The sequence below is a fragment of the Teleopsis dalmanni genome, chromosome X (assembly GCF_002237135.1).
Source record: "Teleopsis dalmanni isolate 2A chromosome X, ASM223713v2, whole genome shotgun sequence".
Taxonomy (NCBI): Eukaryota; Metazoa; Arthropoda; class Insecta; order Diptera; family Diopsidae; genus Teleopsis; species Teleopsis dalmanni.
Genome location: NC_051848.1, coordinates 28051669 through 28073381, shown reverse-complemented (window position 1 = coordinate 28073381; position 21713 = coordinate 28051669). Strand labels below are relative to the sequence as shown.

General features: G+C 26.7%; 1 protein-coding gene across 1 annotated transcript; it reads left to right on the top strand.

Annotated features, from left to right (window-relative positions):
• The first annotated feature begins 14468 nt into the window (after positions 1-14468).
• On the top strand, positions 14469-17343 carry LOC119661879 (KIF-binding protein). The gene is made up of 2 exons (XM_038071385.1): positions 14469-15532; positions 16479-17343. The coding sequence occupies exons 1-2, from the start codon at positions 14572-14574 to the stop codon at positions 17288-17290; spliced, it is 1773 nt and encodes a 590-aa protein (XP_037927313.1). The 5' UTR covers positions 14469-14571; the 3' UTR covers positions 17291-17343.
• Positions 17344-21713: the final 4370 nt, after the last annotated feature.

Here is a 21713-nt window from a genome sequence, read left to right as displayed (position 1 = left end):
AAACATATGCATACATGTATATATTATAACAAAAATAAAACTACTAATGAGAAGTACACTTAAATGTCAAGTTTAGTGCATTTGAACATGGAGAGTGTTTTTTGTGACACCAATCCAATAATTCTCATGTTTTTCTTGGAAAACTCACCATTAAACAAGGTAAAAATAGTAAGAAAGCAGAACTCAAAAGATGCAATAACAATTATAACAGTTGATGACGCATGGAACAATGGCTGTTATTTGATCTGTTGTTATTGTGTTGTGCTGTACTTATTTATGTCAGTGTTTGTGTAAGTGAATGTAACGTCTCTGTTTTTATAAGAATTGCTTTCTTAAGTTATTTTTCATTGAAAAAGAAAACTCCCAATGAAAGCAACGTCACTTAAATGTTAAATTAAGTGTAACGTTTTTGTGTTTACAGCTCAGCAATTGAATAATTTGAATATTTTTTTTTAATTACCCAAACAAATACATAGAATAATTCATATTTATTCAAAGCGGATTGTAATACATAAAATATTAAGTAAATGAAATTGGAAATAGTTTGCAATATTAGTAATTTAAAAAAGGAAACATAAGTCAAAGCATAAAAAGCATAAGGACAAGTTTTAAAAAACAAAACCAGATACACTCTAGTGTATTAACCAAAGACTTGTATATTTCATACTGAAACAAACCGAATACCTAGAACAGTTTATACCGAATTATGTTAACATGGCCTCTCTACTAATACGGGTATTTAAAAATTTAGAAATGGATTTCACCAATGCGCCGTCATGTCATTTTATGAAAACATGTCCCCCCATCTTATTTATTCTGTCAAATTCTGATTATCTTCTTATCACGATATATATTTTTATTCTATTATTATTTAGTGCTATTAAAAATAAAAATAATTATTATCAATATTTATAATGATTTTAAACAACATCATAAAAAAATATATATGAAAAAACATATCTGGATAACCAACGAAAACAAATCTAAAAAAATGTGCGAACATAAAAAGTCAAGTACGGCCTTGGCTCAGTTGGCTAATGAACACTAACTCTGAGCTTCAAATTTGGCAGGGCACGAGTTCGATTCCTGGTACTTGCAGTCTCAAAAATAATTATTTACGAATAATTAAATACAAGAATTATTTCTTGTATTTCAAGAGCACAGATGATGGGTATTTAGCAATATTCGAAATAGCTGTATGGTTAGCCAAAAATTCAATCAATTAAAATAATATTAAAAGAATTTTTACATCACATACAGTGGTCTCTTAAAAATCTACATAATGAATATTTGTGGATTTTTTAAAGCTTAGTATTCTTTTCTTTCAAACTCTTACATATTGTGTAACTGTCCAGTTTTGCTTTGGAGTAGGACTTTAATTCTTGGAAACCCCTTTTTTGAGACCTCAAAAGCAAATACATTAGTTAAAATGATATCGTTAACTCGTGATTTAGGAACACATATGTAATAAAAAATTCTCTAGAAAATAAATCATTTAGAAGTAAAAATTCAGAGCCCTAGGATAACAAAGTAGATCTATATGCGATCTACGTGCATTTTGCTGCAAACTCATCATCCTCGAAAGTTAATGAAACTCTTCGCAATAATATACGATAGAGAAGGCATGACCTGCTGACTTTAAATATGATTGCTTCAATTTTATTAGTTACACCAGAGCCCCTCTACTGAGATTCTGATATAACAGTTAAAGCGAGACAAAGTGAAATTTTTATGCAGAGTTAGATTAAGACATTCAATGTAGACTTGTTCTCTAGAACAACTGTCGATTTTTTGCAACCAGTGCGTTTATCATAGTCGGTTTTTATACGATAGTGTACAAACTCAGCATAGTTGACTTCCTTGGTACAGAGTTTCAATAGCGCTTATTACAACACTATTTGAATTTAAAAGTATTTTGCTATTTTCCACCATCGAAAAATCGCATATCATTTGAGTTACATACAAAATCCATTGTTTTGACAATTACAAAAGTGTGGTCACCGAAACCACTTTGACTTGTAAACTAATTATCTGAGTGTCATGAAATTTTGACATGCCTCATTTGAAGAATGTTACTTTCCATACATTATATAGGTTTGTCAATAATGTTGCCATCTATGTGTGTGACGTACAACTTATTGAGTGTTCTGATATTTTATTTTAATTTCCATAAATTTTTTTATGTCACTCAAAATTTTTCATACCAATTAAATTTGAATATGGAGTACATTTAAAATAAATTACAATAGTAATTCCTGGAGTGAAATAATATTAGATACCCACTACTGCAATTCAAAGTATTCTGTTGTGATATTATGGACGTGTGCGAATTAGGCTAAGTTGATGCTAAACCAAATGGGAGATTTTTTGGGATTTTTTGCACTGCACACATTTAGCCATTTATCAACACGTATCGACACATCACTACATTATCGGCACAACTTAGTATTTCTCTCATTTAGAACGCAACTTAGCCTAACTCGCACACGACCTATATTGGCTGCTCGCTTTGACACAGTACTATGTATCTATCAAAACTGACAGCTGTGCAAACTCTCTAAAGTGGGCTCTAATTGTCGATCAAGTTGGTTCGTTTAATATACAGAGTATGAAGTTATTCCAAATATTGAGAAAAAATTTTCAAATTTAGAAAATGTATACATCCAAGGAAAATTGTCCATAAATGATAAAAAGTACTCAAGTTTAAGAAAATTATACATCCAAAAATAATTGCCAATACATTACAAAAAAAAAAATTCGAGTTTAGAGAAACTATCCATTCAAGAAGTATAATCCACTAACAATTTTCGAGTTTACAATAGTTATCCCTGCAAAAAGAACTATCCTCTAATGATAAAAGAAGTTCGAGTTTAGGAAAGTTGTCCATGTAAGAAGAATTCTCCGTTAATAATAAAAAAGGTTTTAGTCTAGAAAAGTTATCCATACAAGAAGAATTCTCCATTAAAAATAAAAAAAGGTTTTAGTTTAGAAAAGTTTGCCTTCCAAGAAGCATTATTCACTAATAATATACAATATTCGAGCTTACAAAAATTAAGCATCCAAAAAGGATTGTCCGTTTATGATAAAAAAGTTCGAGTTTAGAAAAATTAGTCATCCGAGAAAAATTATCCACTAATGATAAAAAATTTTCAAGTTTACAAAAGTTATCCCTTCAAGCAAAATTGTCTCTAAATGTTAAAAAATATTTGAGCTCACAAAAATTGGACATCCAAGAAGGATTGTACATTAAAGATAAAAAAAATGTTTGAGTTTAGAAAAATTAGTCATCCAAGATATATTATCCACAACCAATAAGTAATTTTTGAGTTTACAAAAATTATCCCTCCAAGAAGAATTATCCGTTAATGATAACAATTATTCGAGTTTATGAAAATTATCGGTCTAAGAAGAATAAATTGTTAACGATAAAACAGTTTCGAATTTAAGAAAGTTATTAGAATTGTCCGTTAATGACAAAACAAAACTTTGAGTTTAGAAAAGTATCCATCCAAGAAGGATTATCCACTAATTATTAAAAATGTACGAGCTTAGAAAAATTAGCCATCTAAGAAGAATTATCCACTAATGATAAAAAATGTGTTAATGTAGAAAAGTTATCCGTCTAAGAAAAATTATCCGTTAATGGTAAAAATTTTCAAGTTAAGTAAAAATCGGCTATCCAAGAAGAAGAATTATCCGGTGGCATGGTTTACACTCTATTACTATTATTACAATTATAATTATATATATATCTAAAATTATATTTAATAAAACTTTATATTACAAATGCTACCTGTTGTAATCTTATATATCTCTAATAAAAATCCATCATTTAGCAAATACTAAAATGTTTTTCTCTCGCCGATCTATAACAGAATTAAACCACTGACATCTGTGTAGCTTAATGCACTACAGCAGCAACAGGATTTAATTATATAAATAAATTTAATGCAACTTTAAATTAATGTTTTAATGGCACTCGCTGTACCATCCTTTGAAAAGGAAGTGCGCACTATATAAGTAATTATAAATAAAATAGCGAAAAGTATTCAGAACCGATTCGTATATGAACTCATCAGAGTACACATATAATTGCGCATTCATAATGAGTTTCATACCCATATGACCATTGGTTTACTTTGTAATTGCAGAACAACCAGTGAACTGAGCCATTAAAATTTTCTAATGCCCACATAAGTGTCAACATGACAAGGAAATTTTTATATCCAAAGCTTAACATTCACTGGAACACTTCCTTTTGGGTGTGACTGTCATTGGCGTTAACTTCATCGAGCATTTCCCAAAGCATGCAGGACATTTAAATAGTATGAAATTAAAAAATTACTCAGTACATTTAGCATTGCAAAGTTCAATTAAATTACAAAAAATTACATTTTCATTGAAATTAAGTTACAAATTTATGTTGCAAAAATTAAATAAAATATAAAATATATATATAGTATAAAAGCATATTGAAATAAAATTGAAGTTTTATTATTAAACAAGTAAAAGCTATTTCTTCAAACATTTTTATTCATTTAAATAAATTGAAAAATATTATGAAAAAAAGAGATTACAAAATCATATAAAAATATATATTTATGTATATAATAAAATTATAAATTATATTAAATTTCTTCAGAGTTACATTTTTCAACCTTCTTTATGATTCCAATATTTTCCTATATATCATACCAAGGAGGGTTTGGAAAGACAAGCGGATTAATCCCTTTTCGATGAATCACGTACGGTATTCTTCATTTTTTCTAAATTAGAACCTATGTGACAAAACTTTCTGGCAGACTATTGTGCGAAAATTAACAATTAATAATCAAATTGTCCAAAGTAAGGCATACGCCCCACGTCAAGAAAAAATGCTAGAGAATCTCATTTAATTCAATTAAAATGAACTAATCCTTCAAGAAATCCTTAACAAGACAAACTCTTGCGTTCCTTCCCTTTCTATTAGGTCTCTAATAGCCGACCTACTAAGGTCGTAGTGTGTCAGTCGAAAATTGTTTATCATTAATGGATAATACTTCTTGAAAAAATAATAAAATTGGTCGGATTCAGTGCAAACAGATGTGGGTGTTATAACTCGTTTAATTATGAGAACATACTCGCTATATATCTCATTTTGCTTTTCCTTGCTTTTCTTATGCTCAAGATCTCTACTAACTCAGCGAAATTGTATATGCTATACAACTAGAACTATTGACATACTTCTATGGTGACAACATCATCATATCGTAAATTCCGAAAATCACATAAGTCGTCCGTGCATACTATCAAACTTATATCTCAAAAGTCAATTCCAAAAATCTATTAACACAATGTTCTCAATGAGACATAAATGAGAAAAAGTATTTAGTACAACGAAATGGCATTACCATATTTTCCAGGAAATTCATCCGCTAACATCCGGTTAGCTCAGAAAGCAATAATAAAAGTAATGAGTGAATCGCTCATTAAGCTTAATTAAACTCAGCTGAAATCTTTATTATCAAGAAGTCAAGACCGCTAATTATAGGAAAAAAAACAACGTACACTGTCTATGTCCTTCTTTTACACTATTTTTGCGCTAACTAACCATAGTACAAAATTATAGAGAGTCAAGCAATACAAACCAATACATAATATTATTGAATGGGTTTCAGGGTACCGCTGAATACAAGCAGATGAAATTAAGAATAACCAAACAACTATCGGAAATATCTTCAACTAGGAAACAAAAACTGATGCTACTAAAAACTATTCTAATACATATTCAAAACCACATTTTAAGATTACCAGAAGATTCTTGGAAAATCGTAGAAAAAAAAAGCGATTAATTTGTTGAACTCCAGAACAAGCAAGTTTTTAAGAAAATCAAAATTATTTATTAAAAAGTCTAAATTATACCGGAGGGATTTAATTTATACCTTTTTCTATATCTTAAGGTTTTAGGTGAGGAAAATATGTTCTAGCATGTCACCGCAACGACCCAACTAACCATGGATAGCTGTGAAAAATCTAAACTAAGTTGACCAAATTACACCTCAAAGAACTGAAGAACTGAAATCCAACTCAACAGGATTAAGTACGGGGTGGTAAAAGTCTTAACTCATAAAAACTCATAAACTCATAAAACTAAATCTATTTTGAAGTTAAAAAAACTTCGTTCTACAAAAAAAGACGATTTCTCTTTTATTCTGAATAGAGACTATACCATATTAGTAAATAAAGTCGAATTCTTCTTAAAAGGATTTACTTTATAAGTCATTCCATAAATTTATTTAGAAAAAGTTTACCCTTATACCACTGAGTGAATCAGAGTGCCAGATAACGCTGTATATCACACGCTGTATGGAGAGGAAAAAGGGACTACAAAAAGAGTAGTTAGTTGTTGCGCTGTACTAAACGCAAATGTGAATACTTAACGCCTGATTGTAAATTAAGACTGATAAAATTAAACAAATACAACAAATAATTGAAAAAATTATATTGAGTTAATTCAAAAAATCTATGATGAAGTCGCAATAGATCTTAATATCACAGTGTTGCAAGATGTCATACTCATATTAAAAACAATAATTATAGTAATAAAGCAATCAGAAATAATTGATATAGATTATGACTTCACAAAAAGAAATTACTATATTTAAAAATACAGTCGAAACTATTACCTGAACCTTCCTGTGTATAAATGATTATTGAATATGTTACTAACGATTAAATAATTAGATCTTATAATATGCAACTAAAAAAGGCAACGAATTTTCAGAAGAAGATTATTTATAAATTGTTTTTACAGAACACAACATGAAGAATTGTCTATCCTCTTACTTTTCCTCCTACTCCTACTAATGCGGTAATAATTTATTATATATTGCATATTTTTAGGATAAATAAAATTTATGTTGTGTATTTTTGAGATTAAAAGACTTGCAGGTGATATATAATTGATATCTATTTTTGAGTAATTTTTTTAATTATCCTATAAATATACAACTTAAATTAATATTAAATAGCGAGAAATAATCATAAGTTTTAAAATAATTTTCTGAAACTCTCTTTTAGCGAGTCTATGTATACGTCATTTATACAAAACTTCGTTGAATGATTAGGGCAAGAAAACAAGCGAAAAAATTTTTTTAGACATATAATTATCTCTCTGTTTTATAAACTTTATTTTGTCAACATGGAACAAATTGAAGCTGTATTAGCAAGCCGTAAAGCAAATCTGGAGCATACAATATTGACATTCAACATTTATGTTAGGTCCACCCTATAATCTTAAAACTAAATAGCACTCTTAAAACCAAGTCCTGAGGTGGTATATACTAAGTACGCTGTAGTTTTTGACAACAGTAGATCAACATAATGATCAAGGCGTTAGTATTATTGTGAGTGAAGTAATGAAATAGACAAGTTCTTACGATAAGAAACTCAAAAATCATATGAACGATGAAGTATTTAATTTTTTGAAAATATCTAACAAAAAAATAGACGAAATCTCAAATTCCTGTGAATTATTAAAACAATTTTTAAAATTAAAAAAAAAAATAAAATAAATAAAAATAAAATATATATAAAATTAAATTTTAATTGAATTAATTAAAAATATTTTTAATTATAAATTAAATATATTTTTTAAATCTAAAGCATATTAATTATTAATAGGGTAAAAACAAAAAATGAATTAAATATTAATTAACATCTAAAAAAAATTTTTAGCTATTAATTAAATTTCTTTACTTAATCAAAAGGTAAATAATAAAAAACTATATTAAAAAAATTAAATTAAATATTCATTAAGACATAAACAACAGTTTTATAATTAAAAATCAAATATTTTTAGTAAACCATGAGTTTATTAATAATAAGAATAATAATAAGAAGACAGAAATTAAAAAATTGAATTAAATATTAATTAGAAATAAAAAAGAATTTTTAATAATTTATAATTAAAATTATTCAATCAAAACAATAATAATATAAAATACTTAAAAAGCAGATATAAAAAAATTGAATTAAATATTAATTAAAATATAAAAAAGAATTTTTAATTGTAAATTAAATTATTCAATCAAGAGATTAAGAATAAAAAACACTTAAAAAACAGATATAAAAAAATTGAATTAATATTTAATTAAGATTAAATTAAATTATGCAATCAAGAGATTAATAAAAAACCATACTAAAATAGCAGATATAATAAAATTAAATTAAATAATTATTAAGACATAAACAAGAGTTTTTAATTACAAATCAAATATCTTTATTAAGCCATAAGTTTGTTAATAAAAAATAATAGAAAAGCAAATATAAAAGAATTAAATTAAATATTAATTATGACATAAAAAAAAATCTACAATTGCAAATTAAATATCTTTATTAAATCAAAAACTAAATAATAAAATAATATTCATTAAGACATACATAAAATTCTTTTAATTGCAAATTAAATATCTTTATTAAATCATAAGTTTATTAATAAAAAATAATAGGAAAAAAATTAAATTGAATATTAATTATGATATCAAAAAAAATTCAATCAAAATCTTATTAATAAATAATAGTGAGAAGCCAAAAAAAAAAAATACAATAAAATAAAAATTAAAATAGATATTAAAAATTAAAATTAAATATTTGTATTTTTGTTTTGTTTTTTCGTTTAAATAATTTCTGTACTCGTATAATACATTTTTCTAAGATTTCAGATTTCAAATTTAAGTTTTCAGTTTTCAATCAGATTTCGCTTTCATGCCGAAACACATTTGCATAAATTATATATAGAATTATTCTGAAACAACATCTCAGCATTATTTCCACACACTGCACACTGCACACTGCACACCCATAACTTAATAAACTAAATATTTGCAATAAAATAAAGCGATTTATGAAGCATTAAAAATTAAAATGTTATGTCCTGTCCAAATCCTTGAGAGTTCACAAACTGCTCCAACTACCAAAAATGTTCGCACATTCCGTAGCAATTTGCATAAAATATGCATTTATAATAGACACAATAAAATTTGAATTGCACACATTGCACGATTTCAGATTAAATTTGAATCGTTTTTCATTCAAATCCATTAACACAGTCGCAAAAAAACCCATCAAAATGGCGTTAAGTCACTTCGAGTTATTTCCTTTGGAATGACTTCAAAAATGCGCTCGAAATTATGCTATGCATTTTTACTTCCTCTAGGAAATTTTTAGCAATTTTCAGTTACAAAATAAAAATAAAATTCACTCTACACACACACACACACACACACACATACTCGCACACAAAAAATGAAATGAAATTCTTTTTATTATTTTTTTATTAATTTTTTATATAATTTAATTTAATTTTTGAAATTTAATTTTTTTTTATTGTCTTCAGTAATAAAAGTTTACGTTTATAGTGAGTTTTATTTTTTAAATATTACGCGGGGCACTTAACACTTTTGCGTCATGATCGTGCGCCATTCTTGACAGCCGTAACGTGACTAAATTTCAAAAATTCACAAATTAACAACAATTGTTTCTTCCGTACGAGTTTAAGAAATGTGCGCCATGTTGCTATTAAAGGATGCACAACGTGCGTACTTTAGTTGATGTTGATGTTGATATTGCGCTTGTGAAGTGAAATTGCTTTGCATGTAAGCAGTAAACTAAACTAACATTCAGTCACATTCGAATAGTCCACACACAGTGTTTTTACGAATTATTTTTGAAGCGAATAAGCCGAGAACCATTGTACCAGAGGAAAAACACGTTCAAATCTCGACACCATCAAAAATGCACTGACGCCGCTTGTGTGCTGTTAAATCCTTTATTCTGTTCACTGAATGTTGTGGCAATGTTGCCGTAAATTATTTGTAAACAATTCTACTGTTAAATTATGTTGCCAGCGATTAGCAACATGTCGTGGGATACACTATATTCGAGTCTCGAAAGTTTCAGAAAGCTTATGTTGTGAAAGAAAAAGCGCTAATGAAGTTTTACAACTTTTCAAAGTTAAATATAAAGTTTTGTTGCAATAACGTTATAAGCAACAAAAGCTTTTTTGAACTTTAAAACTTTGAAAGCTAATTCCGTATTTCTTAAAAGTATTTCTTTTAAGTTTAAGAACTTCAACAGTTCGTTATAGTAAAATTTTACAAGAACGCATGCGTAAAAACTTTAAATCATTGTAACCTAAATAATATGAGGTACATGCGGCTGCTCCGAAAGGCGGTAGAAAACAACAAGTCTCTTGTAACAATATCTTGCTAAGGTCTTTTGCTAAAGACTCTTACTAAAGTCTTTTGCTAAAGTCTTTTGCTAAAATGTCTTGTAAAAGCTCTTGGTAAAGTCTCTTACTAAAGTTTTTTGCAAAAGTCTCTTGCTAAAGACTCTTGCTTAATTGTATTATTTAATCTTGTACTAAAGTTTTTTACTAAGTCACTTAGTATAGTCTCATGTTAAAAACCTTTGCTAAAGTCTTTTAGTAAAGACTTTTGCTAAAATCTGTTTCTAAAGTCTCTTAATAAAATCTCTTGTTAAGATATTTTGCTGAAGTCTCTTGCTAAAGTCTCTTGTTAAAGACTCTTGCTAAACTCTTTTACTTTTAATCTTTTGCTAAATTATTTACTAAGTCGCTTACATAGTGTCTTGCTGAAGTCTCTAATTAAATCTCGTATTAAATTATTTTGCTAAAGTCTCTTACTAAAATCTCTTGCTAAAGTCTCTTAGTAAAACCTCTTGTTAAAGTCTCTTGCTAAAATTTCTTCCTAAGCCCTTTTTATAAAGTCTCTTGTTAAAGTCTCTTGGTAAAGTTTCTTGCTAAAGCCTCATGCTAAAGACTCTTGCTAAACTCTCTTACTAAATTTTTTGCTAAATTTTTTACTAAGTCGCTTACATAGTGTCTTGCTGAAGTCTCTAATTAAATCTCGTGTTAAATTATTTTGCTAAAGTCTCTTACTAAAATCTCTTGCTAAAGTCTCTTAGTAAAACCTCTTGTTAAAGTCTCTTGCTAAAATTTCTTCCTAAGCCCTTTTTATAAAGTCTCTTGTTAAAGTCTCTTGGTAAAGTTTCTTGCTAAAGCCTCATGCTAAAGACTCTTGCTAAACTCTCTTACTAAATTTTTTGCTAAATTTTTTACTAAGTCGCTTACATAGTGTCTTGCTGAAGTCTCTAATTAAATCTCGTGTTAAATTATTTTGCTAAAGTCTCTTACTAAAATCTCTTGCTAAAGTCTCTTAGTAAAACCTCTTGTTAAAGTCTCTTGCTAAAATTTCTTCCTAAGCCCTTTTTATAAAGTCTCTTGTTAAAGTCTCTTGGTAAAGTTTCTTGCTAAAGTCTCTTGCTAAAGACTCTTGCTAAACTCTCCTACTAAATCTTTTATTAAAATCTTTTACTAAAGTCGGTCACTATAGTCTCTAGTTGAAGTTCCTTGCTAAAATCTTTTAGCAAAGTCTTTTGCTAAAGTCTCTTCCTAAAGTTTCTTAATAAAATCTATTGTTAAAATCTTTTGCTAAGGTCTGTTACTAAAATCTCTTGCTAAATTCTTGTGCTTATTGGCATTACTGTAGAAATCTGTCAAATATAATGTTTTCAAAATTAATAAGACTTACTTTTTGCACAATAAACTTTGAATAGTTAATTAAACTTTAAAAATTTAATTAGGCCAAACTTAATGACAACTAATTTACACTTAAATTTTAGTTAATAAGTAACTTGCAATTATGTTTGAATTTTTGTCAACAAAGAACTTTTGATAGATGACTAGAATATATGATAAAATTTCCAATAAAGATTCACAAAAGATCACTTATAGCTATCGTGACATTATTATCTTTGGTCTCCTAGATGATTATAGACTTCATAACTATTCCGGTAGAACAAGAGCGTGATGTTGATGTCTTGTGTACAAATTAAACACCTTAACAAGAGAGTTTGTGTTGTTTGCCGCACTTCAATGTGGCCGAATACACTAATTGAAAAATCAGCATATCTACTTTATATTACTCGATTTCTGTCATTAAATGTCTGATGTCTGACGATATTGTTACGATATTTTAATCTACGAAGACTAGAGGATAATGTTTCCCAACTGCAGCTTATGTCATTTCAAAATACGTAATGTCAGCAAATCTTTATCTCAAACTCTAATTTACCTCTAAAGCTAATTAAATACAAACTTCAAAACTATTCGTGAATCAAAATCTTTTAGGAAAAAAAATGTTCACATTTATTTTCGAGACTCGTAGTATAAAAAGTGCTTGAATGCTGCATAGTGATGCTGCATGCAATCAATATTATATTTTTGTAAACAAATTTTCTTATAAAAGGTCAGTTTTGCTGTTTTAATTTAATTGATAAGTTAATATAATTTGTTTGAATAAAGATGTAGATCCATCGTTGATGTTCTGAAGTTTCCAATAATAAATTGATGTTACTTTGTTTGGGTATAAATGTAGATCCAGTATTATCATATATATGTAGTGCATTATATTCATTTTTATTTTATTTACTTGCACTGGTTTACAAATAATAAAAAATTTGTTTCTCATAGACGAGACCTATATTCACTACATCCTATAGTGAAACTTTCCGTTGAATTTGAAAAAAACATTATTATAGTTTTTTTTTCTTATATATCGTTTTCCATTATACACAGAAACCCATTATTTTGGTTGTTCTCAAAACATTACTCTGCATATGCCCTTAAAACCATTTTAATATCAACATAGAACAAATAGTATTATATATTAAATTAATGAATATTTGAAGCAACATAACGTCAATGTAAGTTGATTGGTTTAGCTGCTATAGTTAATAATATTCACATAAAACATTTTTTACCCTTTTATTAACATTTTCAATTTTCAATGTGATGGAACTTCCGCAAAAATATTAAAAAAATTATTTTTATATAAAAAAATTATTTTCTAAAATTAAGAGTATTAATCAAAGCTACATTATTTAAAATTGATAAAATTTTATTAAAAATTAAAATATCAATATCATTTATAATGTTAATAATGAAATATTAAAATATTTCATTTTACATAAAAATCCAATGACGCGTCGAAGTGGAACTGCATTATTGCAAAATACATATTATATTATATACTATATTGAGATACATGTTTGTTTTCGGCAAATTTCTTAAAGTTTGTAGGAATTGTTTCTTTTATAAGTTTCCAACAATATTCTTCCGATATACTTGCAACCCACTTAACACTTTAGGGGCTTTCTTTTGAAGAACTCGGCGAACTTCAGGACCTCTCTTTGAATAGCATTACAACCTTTGCCAAAGGTTTTAGTTGGTTTTAACCTTTGGGTTCTTAACAATACGCTAGCACAATGGATCTATAGGCCTAAGTGGATACCCTTAGGATCGCTGGTAAAACCTAACTTAACCTACATGAAACATTATAGGGAAGAAGTCCACACGAGAGTGTAAGAAACGTATTTTTAGAGAGATAATTGCCCCAATAATTTTGTAAAATAACCAAAATAACGGTTTTTAAGTGTTACGCAAACATATTAAAAGCAGTTGAAATTTCGATAATGAATAATTCTTTGCAATTATTGATGAGAATATTTTTTAACATGATTCTGAATAAAATATAATTTTTCATGCCTTTTAATAGTAAAATTATTTATTAATATTGATATTATTTATTAATGTTATTCTATTTATTAATAGAGAAAATAACATATTTGTTGCGAACAATGACGACACGAAATACGAATAAGTAACGACATTATTCGTTGACAGATAACTGAAAATTTCGTATGTACTTCCAAAAATCGTTCACAATAGACGAATTTTTAGTGTTGGCAGCCATATGATTTGAGTAATTTCAAAGAGGTTGGACTAAATAAGGCAGCAGTGTTGTTGTTTCATATATTATTTTTAAAATTTATTGTAGTTCGAAATGTTTTATTTTTTTCTTTTACTATTTTTTTTACAATAAAATTAAAACAATTTGTAGTTTTACTCTATCTTTTCTTAAAATGTTTAAAATCAACATTTTTGTTATCGCTTAACAGCTGACTGATTGACAGCTACCTTAAAAGTGCTTTTAATTCTTATCCGTAAACGCTCTAAAAAGTAATATTAAACTCAGTTTGAAAGCAATTTCAAGACCGGCGTAATCGTAGTGACTGTGAATGTACTATCAGTGAAAAGTCACTAATATATATAATATATATATATTTGTAGTAAAATATATTTAATTCATATAATATATAGTAAAATAAAAGCCATATTAAATTGAGAAACAAATGCAGTAACAAAATATTCGATGGATGTGAAAGATAAGTAAAACAAAAAAAATTTTTTTTAGTAATTATTGTCGGTATTAATTATTCAAGAATAGATAGTACTAAAAACGTAGAAATAATTTTTGACATAAGACACACCTTACATTCATACATATTAAATAAGCAAGCAAGCAACCCTGTTTGACGTTTATTCAACTGACAGATGGAAGAAAAAATTTTCTCGTTTAGTTTGGAAGTGTAGGTTTTGTTTGTTTGGGAGTTAAACAGAACTATTGAATATATTTGGATAATTTTAATACATTTTAATATTTGATTAAAATGATACCAAAGGAGATTTTATCAGATTTGAAAGAGTTATTTGAAAAAGCAAATAAGCTCACCAGTGAAGAGTACAAAAATGATCCGCCAGATGAGCCGTACACATCGCACTATGCCGCACGTGAATGTTACTCGCAACTACAGCGAGATTTAGATAACTTAATTGCTTCCGTACAGGCCGAAGGTGGTGAGGGTGATGCAGAGGAGTTTATCTATAAGGTTTTGTTGGCACATAATATTCGTTCTTTGGCTCAAATATGTGTTTTCGTTGAGGAACCAAATGGAGCGGAAGGACTACTTATGACGGTTGTTGAAATGCTCGAAGAGAAGCATACAACATCTGAAGCAATCATACCATTTGTTGGCGCACTTACTGATTTGGCAACAATAACTGCTAATCGCCGCGACTTCCAATATGCATTCGAACAGTTAAAACGTGCCGAGGATACGTATAAGGCGTTCAAAGAAAGTGGTAAAAATGCTTATAGTTTGTCCGATGTGTTGGGCACACCTGATGAAACTGAACCTGATAAGGGTAATGAAGATTTAGAAAATTTGTATACCCACTGCACATTCTTTATGGCACAAGTTTATGCGCATATGTCACAAATGGAAAAGTCAGCATTCTACTGCAATACCACGCTGCGTCGTCAAATAACATCAAAAAATTTGGATCACATTGATTGGGCATTAAATGCTGCTACGCTATCGCAATGTTATATCGGCCATAATGCCTTTAAGGCGGCAAGACATCAATTGTCAGCTGCCACCTATGTCATCAAGGAGTATGAGAAAAAAATGTTAACCGATGAAATGACCGAAGAACAACGTAACGAGACTACTGAAAACTATAAACATCGCTATGCAGACATTGCGCGTTGCTGGGCAAAATATGGCATTAACTTACTGTGCGCTTCTAAAGATCGTTTGGAACAGGATAGCATGGAAGTTGTAAGTGACGGTAAGCATTTTCAACTATTAATATTTTCAATATGATAATTTTTTATATTTTTTGTTTTTTTGGATACAAAATGTAGTTTTGTGAGTTAGAATATTATAAAGCAAAGCTTTATCGAGAGTATGTTGACTTTTTGTACACATGCCTCTGCTATGTGTGGTCGGTTGAAGTCTCGTAATAATGTAATAATGTATTGAAAGCGCTCACACATTGTTCATGGGGCAAAGATAAAGAAACCCTACTGAGCATATACCAGGCAATAGGTCCTCCTATTGTGGCCTATGCGGTTTTAGTATGGACCCCATACTAAACTCTGCGAGTTGCAATAGATTAACATCCAATCATGCCAAAATACGGCATTTCGAACTACAATCGGCTGTCATCAAATGACGCAAGCCGTCCATCTCCATACAGAATCGTTAATGCTTTTGCAAAAGAGTATAATCAACTGCTGTCCAAGCAATACCTTCTTGCCTGCCACAGAGATGAACATCTCAATAGCAACACGGATAGTAGAGCTTCCTTCTCCCTTCCTATCATAGTTATATGGACATCTTTTGCAATGGAAGCAACAGCAAGAACTGTCGTAGCTGAATTGTGATCAGAATACAGCTGAGTGCTAAACAGTTACTTGTCACGCATAAACACGTCTATTCCCGATGAAACTATTTATAAATACATATCCATTACAAATATCTATAAATTCAATATTTATATTAATAAAAATATCTATTAATCTAAATTAGGGTATCTCTTAACTGAAATTTCTTGCTGATAACAAATCTATAACTAAAGCAAAAATTTTTTTGTATTAAATTTTAATTAAAATATTTATTTTCTTCCACACATATAATAGATATATATAAATAAAACTTAAATGTAGGAATTGAATTAAATATTAAAAATATTACAACTTAATATTAATTTAATTAAATAATATCAATTACAGATTTGAAAAAATTATCAAATGATCCTCAAAATTATCAGTACTCCAGTTTGAAATTGGATGAATATGAAAAACTTATTACTGCTAATTATTGCTTAACCTTCGAAGATGCTAAACCTATTTACCATTTTGTTATTAAATGGCTTGATCGTGCTAAAGATTATTATAAGATCGATGGTGAAGCAACAGAATATGCAAAAATTATTATTGACTATGCTGACTTGTACTTGTATGTATCGTTCTTCGAAGAGGATCCGATAAATCAAAGTAAAATGCTAAAACGTCGTGCTACCTATTTCGAGGAACTATCAGCAGTGCTTAATCCCACATTTTATTTAGCAATTTGCCGTGAATGCTGGTTTGGAGCTGGTCTCACATATTCGAAAATCTTAGATATAAAGCTAGATAGTATGGAAAATACTGAGACTGCAACACTAGAAGCACAAAAGGCAAATAAAATATGCCTCAAAGCTATAAAACATTTCGAAACCTATGTTAAGTCATATGCATTAGCAGATGGAGTCACAATGAAACCCAATTTAGATGTGGATGATGAACGAAATGTTCTAATGACATATATGTATTTAGGACGTTTGTATTATAAAATAATATCAACTGAAGTGCCAGGGCAATTGTTATCATCAAATAACAGCTTGAAATACTATAAACTATTCATAGAGGAATGCGCCAAACATACTGAGGCTGCTAACACCCTTAAAGCAGAAATTGGGGTTTCACGTGAAATGTACCAGCTATTACCATTAAGAATATCTACTCTACGTGCTCGCCTTGCCGAGTCTCAACAAGCGAACTAAATTTGTTTTTTGTACTAATTTTTAAATATATATTTTATATTATATTGCATTTATATATATTTTTTTTTAAATTGTATTTATATACATATATATTTTGTTTTAAAATGTTTTTATATATATACATATTTTTTTTTTTTAATTGTATTTACATATATATATATATTTTTTTGTTTTAATTGTATTTACATATATATATATATATATTTTTTTTTTTTTAATTGTATTTATATATACATGCATATATTTTTTTTTTAAATTATATTTATATATACTATATATATTTTTTTTTTTTTGAATTCTTTATATATATATATATATGTACATTTTTTTTGTTAATTGTAATTTCATATTATATATATTTTTTTTTTTTTTTAATTGTATTATATGTACATATATTTTTTTTTAAATTATATTTATATCTATATATTTATTTTAAATTATATTTAAATATATATTTTTTTTTTTTTTAATTATATTTTATATATTAATATATTTTTTAAAAATATATTTATATATATATATTTTTTTTTTTAAATTATATTTATATTTATTATATATTTCTTTTTTTTAAATTGTATTTATATATACATATATATATTTTTTTTTAATTGTATTTATATATACATATATATATAAATATTTTTTAAATTGTATTTATATAGATATATATTTTTATTTTTTTAATTTTATATATATATATAATATATATATATATATATAATATATATATATATATATTTAAACTGTATTTATATATGTATTTCTTTTTTTTAAATTGTATTTATATATATATAAATTTTTAAATTGTGTTTATATATGTATATTTTTTTTTTAAATTATTGTTTTGTATTATACATTAGAATTATTTTTTTTTAAAACAAATTTTGTTAATAATAATTCGTTTTGTTAATAATAATTCAATATTAAATATTTCAAAATAATTATAATCTCTTAAATCATTTGAACTATTTCAAATACGAAATAATGATTTTAAACGATCTAGTAAAAATAGATCTCAAATTAAAAATTTTAAAATTATTTGATTTATTTTTATACAGATTTTTATATTTGTGATTTAATCTAATTTCCTACAACTGATTTTGCCTTATATGCTGTATGCATTTACTTACACTAAAATTAAAATAAATTTATTTAATTTAAAATACATAATGAAAATAAAACAATCAAATAAAATAAATTTTTTCAATTTAAATTTTAATTTATAAATGAATTTAAATTTGTTTTTTGAAGTATTTATTATAAAAACTAAAACTATGATTTGAGTTTTTCATATGCAGAATGAGGTAATGGTCTTCGAAAGCCAGAATACATTGGCATAGTATAGGGAGTAGTTACGTGAACCTGTGGGATTACTATGCTAACGCTAGGGGTAGATTAATTATAGAATCTTCTATCAAAGTCATTAAAATCACAGTTTTAGATGGGATGATAAGAGAATCTAAGTGCCTCTCATCGAAGTGAAGAGAAGCTTTCAGTGCATTGCTAGTAAGAGGCCAAAGAAAAGGGTGTTACGGCTTAAATTATCGGGAACTAGGTCAAGCCACCTCTTCAATACAAGTAATCGGAGCTTTCTTGTAATAAAATTTTATTTATCCTTCACACTCCTACATTTTCTTTATATAATTGGTAATTAGTTCTGTTCAAAAAAAAAAGAACTGTCATTATTTATAAATATTTAACTAATACAAATAAATAATAATTACATTCAATTTATTTTTTCAAAAATTACATACCTATTAAACAAAAAATATTTTATTCTTAAAAATTTTTTAAAATTAATATTATTACATGACTTTTATATATTTATTTGATTTCTGTATAAATTTAAATATATTTTTAAAACAATATGTTAATATCAAATAAATACAGTATTTAGCTATAAAAAAATAAGTTATAACAAATTTTTTAATTTATACTAATTTAAAGAATATAATTTATTTAAATAAATATTAATTTATAATATTTTATTTTACAGCTTATTCCATAAAATATTAAATAATTTATAAATCTTGAACTTATTAAAATAAATTCAATAATAATAAAATTGAATTTATTTCTTAAAAAACTATCAAGCTAAAAACATTCAATTTTTAAGAATTTATTAAAAATATTATTTTTACACTACAAGTATAAGTTTTTTAGTCTTAATAAATCGAGAGAAATATTTATATAAGGATTATTTATTTATTTCATCATTTCTGATATATAAGGTGCAATAATTAAAGTTATTTCTTAAAACAAAAATTTTCAAAATATATTAGTATCAGTTTTTAATAATTACATTTCTACACTATAATAACAAATATTATTATAATAATTAAGTAATGTTATTTTTTATAACATTTTATGTTTTAAATTTAAATAAAATTTAAAAAACATTTGAATTAAATAATAATTAATTATTTATTTGTTAATTATTATTAATTATTTATTAAATTCCAATGTAAATGAAATCTTCTAACTATAGTTCAATACTTTAATATACAATTTTCAATATTTATTTATTTTTATTTTTTTGAACTCTTTCTATATGATAATTGTTATTTATATTGAAAGAATTAAGTCAGAAAAAAGTAATCTGAATATAAAACATATGATTAAACGTAAAGTGCTTTACTCTGACACATTAATGTGAATTGCAACATTTAGGACTAAGTTGATGCTAAACCAACTGGATGATTTTTTGCACTGCACACATTTAGCCATTTATCAACACGTATCGACACATCACTACATTATCGGCACAACTTAGAATTTCCTTCATTTAGAAAGCAAGCTAGCCTAACTCGCACACGACCTTAATTCTCATTTAGTATGATTTTAATTTTGGATAAATTTCTACAATGCACACAATAGTTAATTGTACAGTTTTAATATAATTAATTAAACATAGTTTGTATTTATTTTAATCTCTATCTATACGGTAATTGTCATTTATATTATCAATCAATACATGAAATTATATTATTGGATAATATAATACTAATTACAATAAAGTTGGCGCTTCAAAAAAGTAGCATTTTCTAAAAACGGGTACCGGAATACCATACGGAAAAATTAGTACTAATTTTGTGGCAACCGTGGCTGAGTATAAAATAAATCATTTTTATTATAAGTTCACAGAAGAAGGGTTTAAAAATTATAAAGATTTCGAAAATATTATTTATATTTCACATAATTTAATTTTTTTTTATTCTCTTTAATTGTTTTTTCATGGCTGCGACTTTGTTATTGCTCATTTATCATCTATTTATCATTAATATTAATATTATCATATCATTAATATTTATCATTAAATATATTTATTGTGTTGAATTTAATTTTCTCTAGAATGGAATTAAAAAAACTGCAAAAAAGTAGTAAAAGCATTTTTTTATTACAAATATTATCACTTTATAATCTAGTTCTCGCTGTAGCTAAGCCAGATTTTCTTTTGATATTTATTTCTAGTTATATCGGTGAACGCTTATTCGCCTATAGTTTCATAAAATCATTTGGGTGAAGCCAATTTCCGGAGTATCAATACATCTTTTATACGGTCTTAATCTAGTTCTTACAACAAAAACATGCAGGGACATTAATCCATCATGATTGCATCCTGCACAGGACATAGTATATGTTAGTAGCGTAGCCAGGATTGTGCAGTGTTTTTGTACATTTCACTATATTTTTATATTATGTATTTATATTATCAAGAGTGGAATCTATTCTTCTTAGACTTATTTGCCCCTGTAATGGGAGAGCATTATATCACTGGTACATGCTAAGCTTTTATATACTGTTTGTCATTAGCTGAAGCTTATGGTTATAGTGAATTGATTGGTTTTTTTTTGTGGTAGAAGTTTTCACTTCTGTATAAGTAGCATATAAATGCCGATTTGTTACTACAAAGCCTTAACTTAATCAATTGGTGACTATATTTTATTAACCTAGTTTATTTAACTATTTATTTTATTTGACTCTCGGTTAAAAATTTTCTTTTTCACTACTATTATGTTGAGGCTAGTTGAATCAGTGCATCTGAGCACTTTTACTCTCTATTAACTGCGATGTTTCTTCAAAACCCCTCTTTGCGTCTTGACTAGATTATTGTTTATCACTTCATCAGACTAAGCAATAATTGACCTCAGATCTGCATACCTCCCCGAGGAGCCTGTAACCATTCTGAGATTTGATAACGCGGTGTTGGTAAGTCTGTCAGATTTATCAAATAATTTTAGGGCTTTATCCTTTTTATATAAAATTATTTTATCCTTTAGGGTTTTATAATTTATATATATAAATTTTTAAAAAAAACATTTTTCCTTAATTCAAACTAATATATGTAAAATGAATAAACAATGTATGTTTATTTATTTATTAATAAAGTAATTATATGAAATATACAAATTATATTAATTAT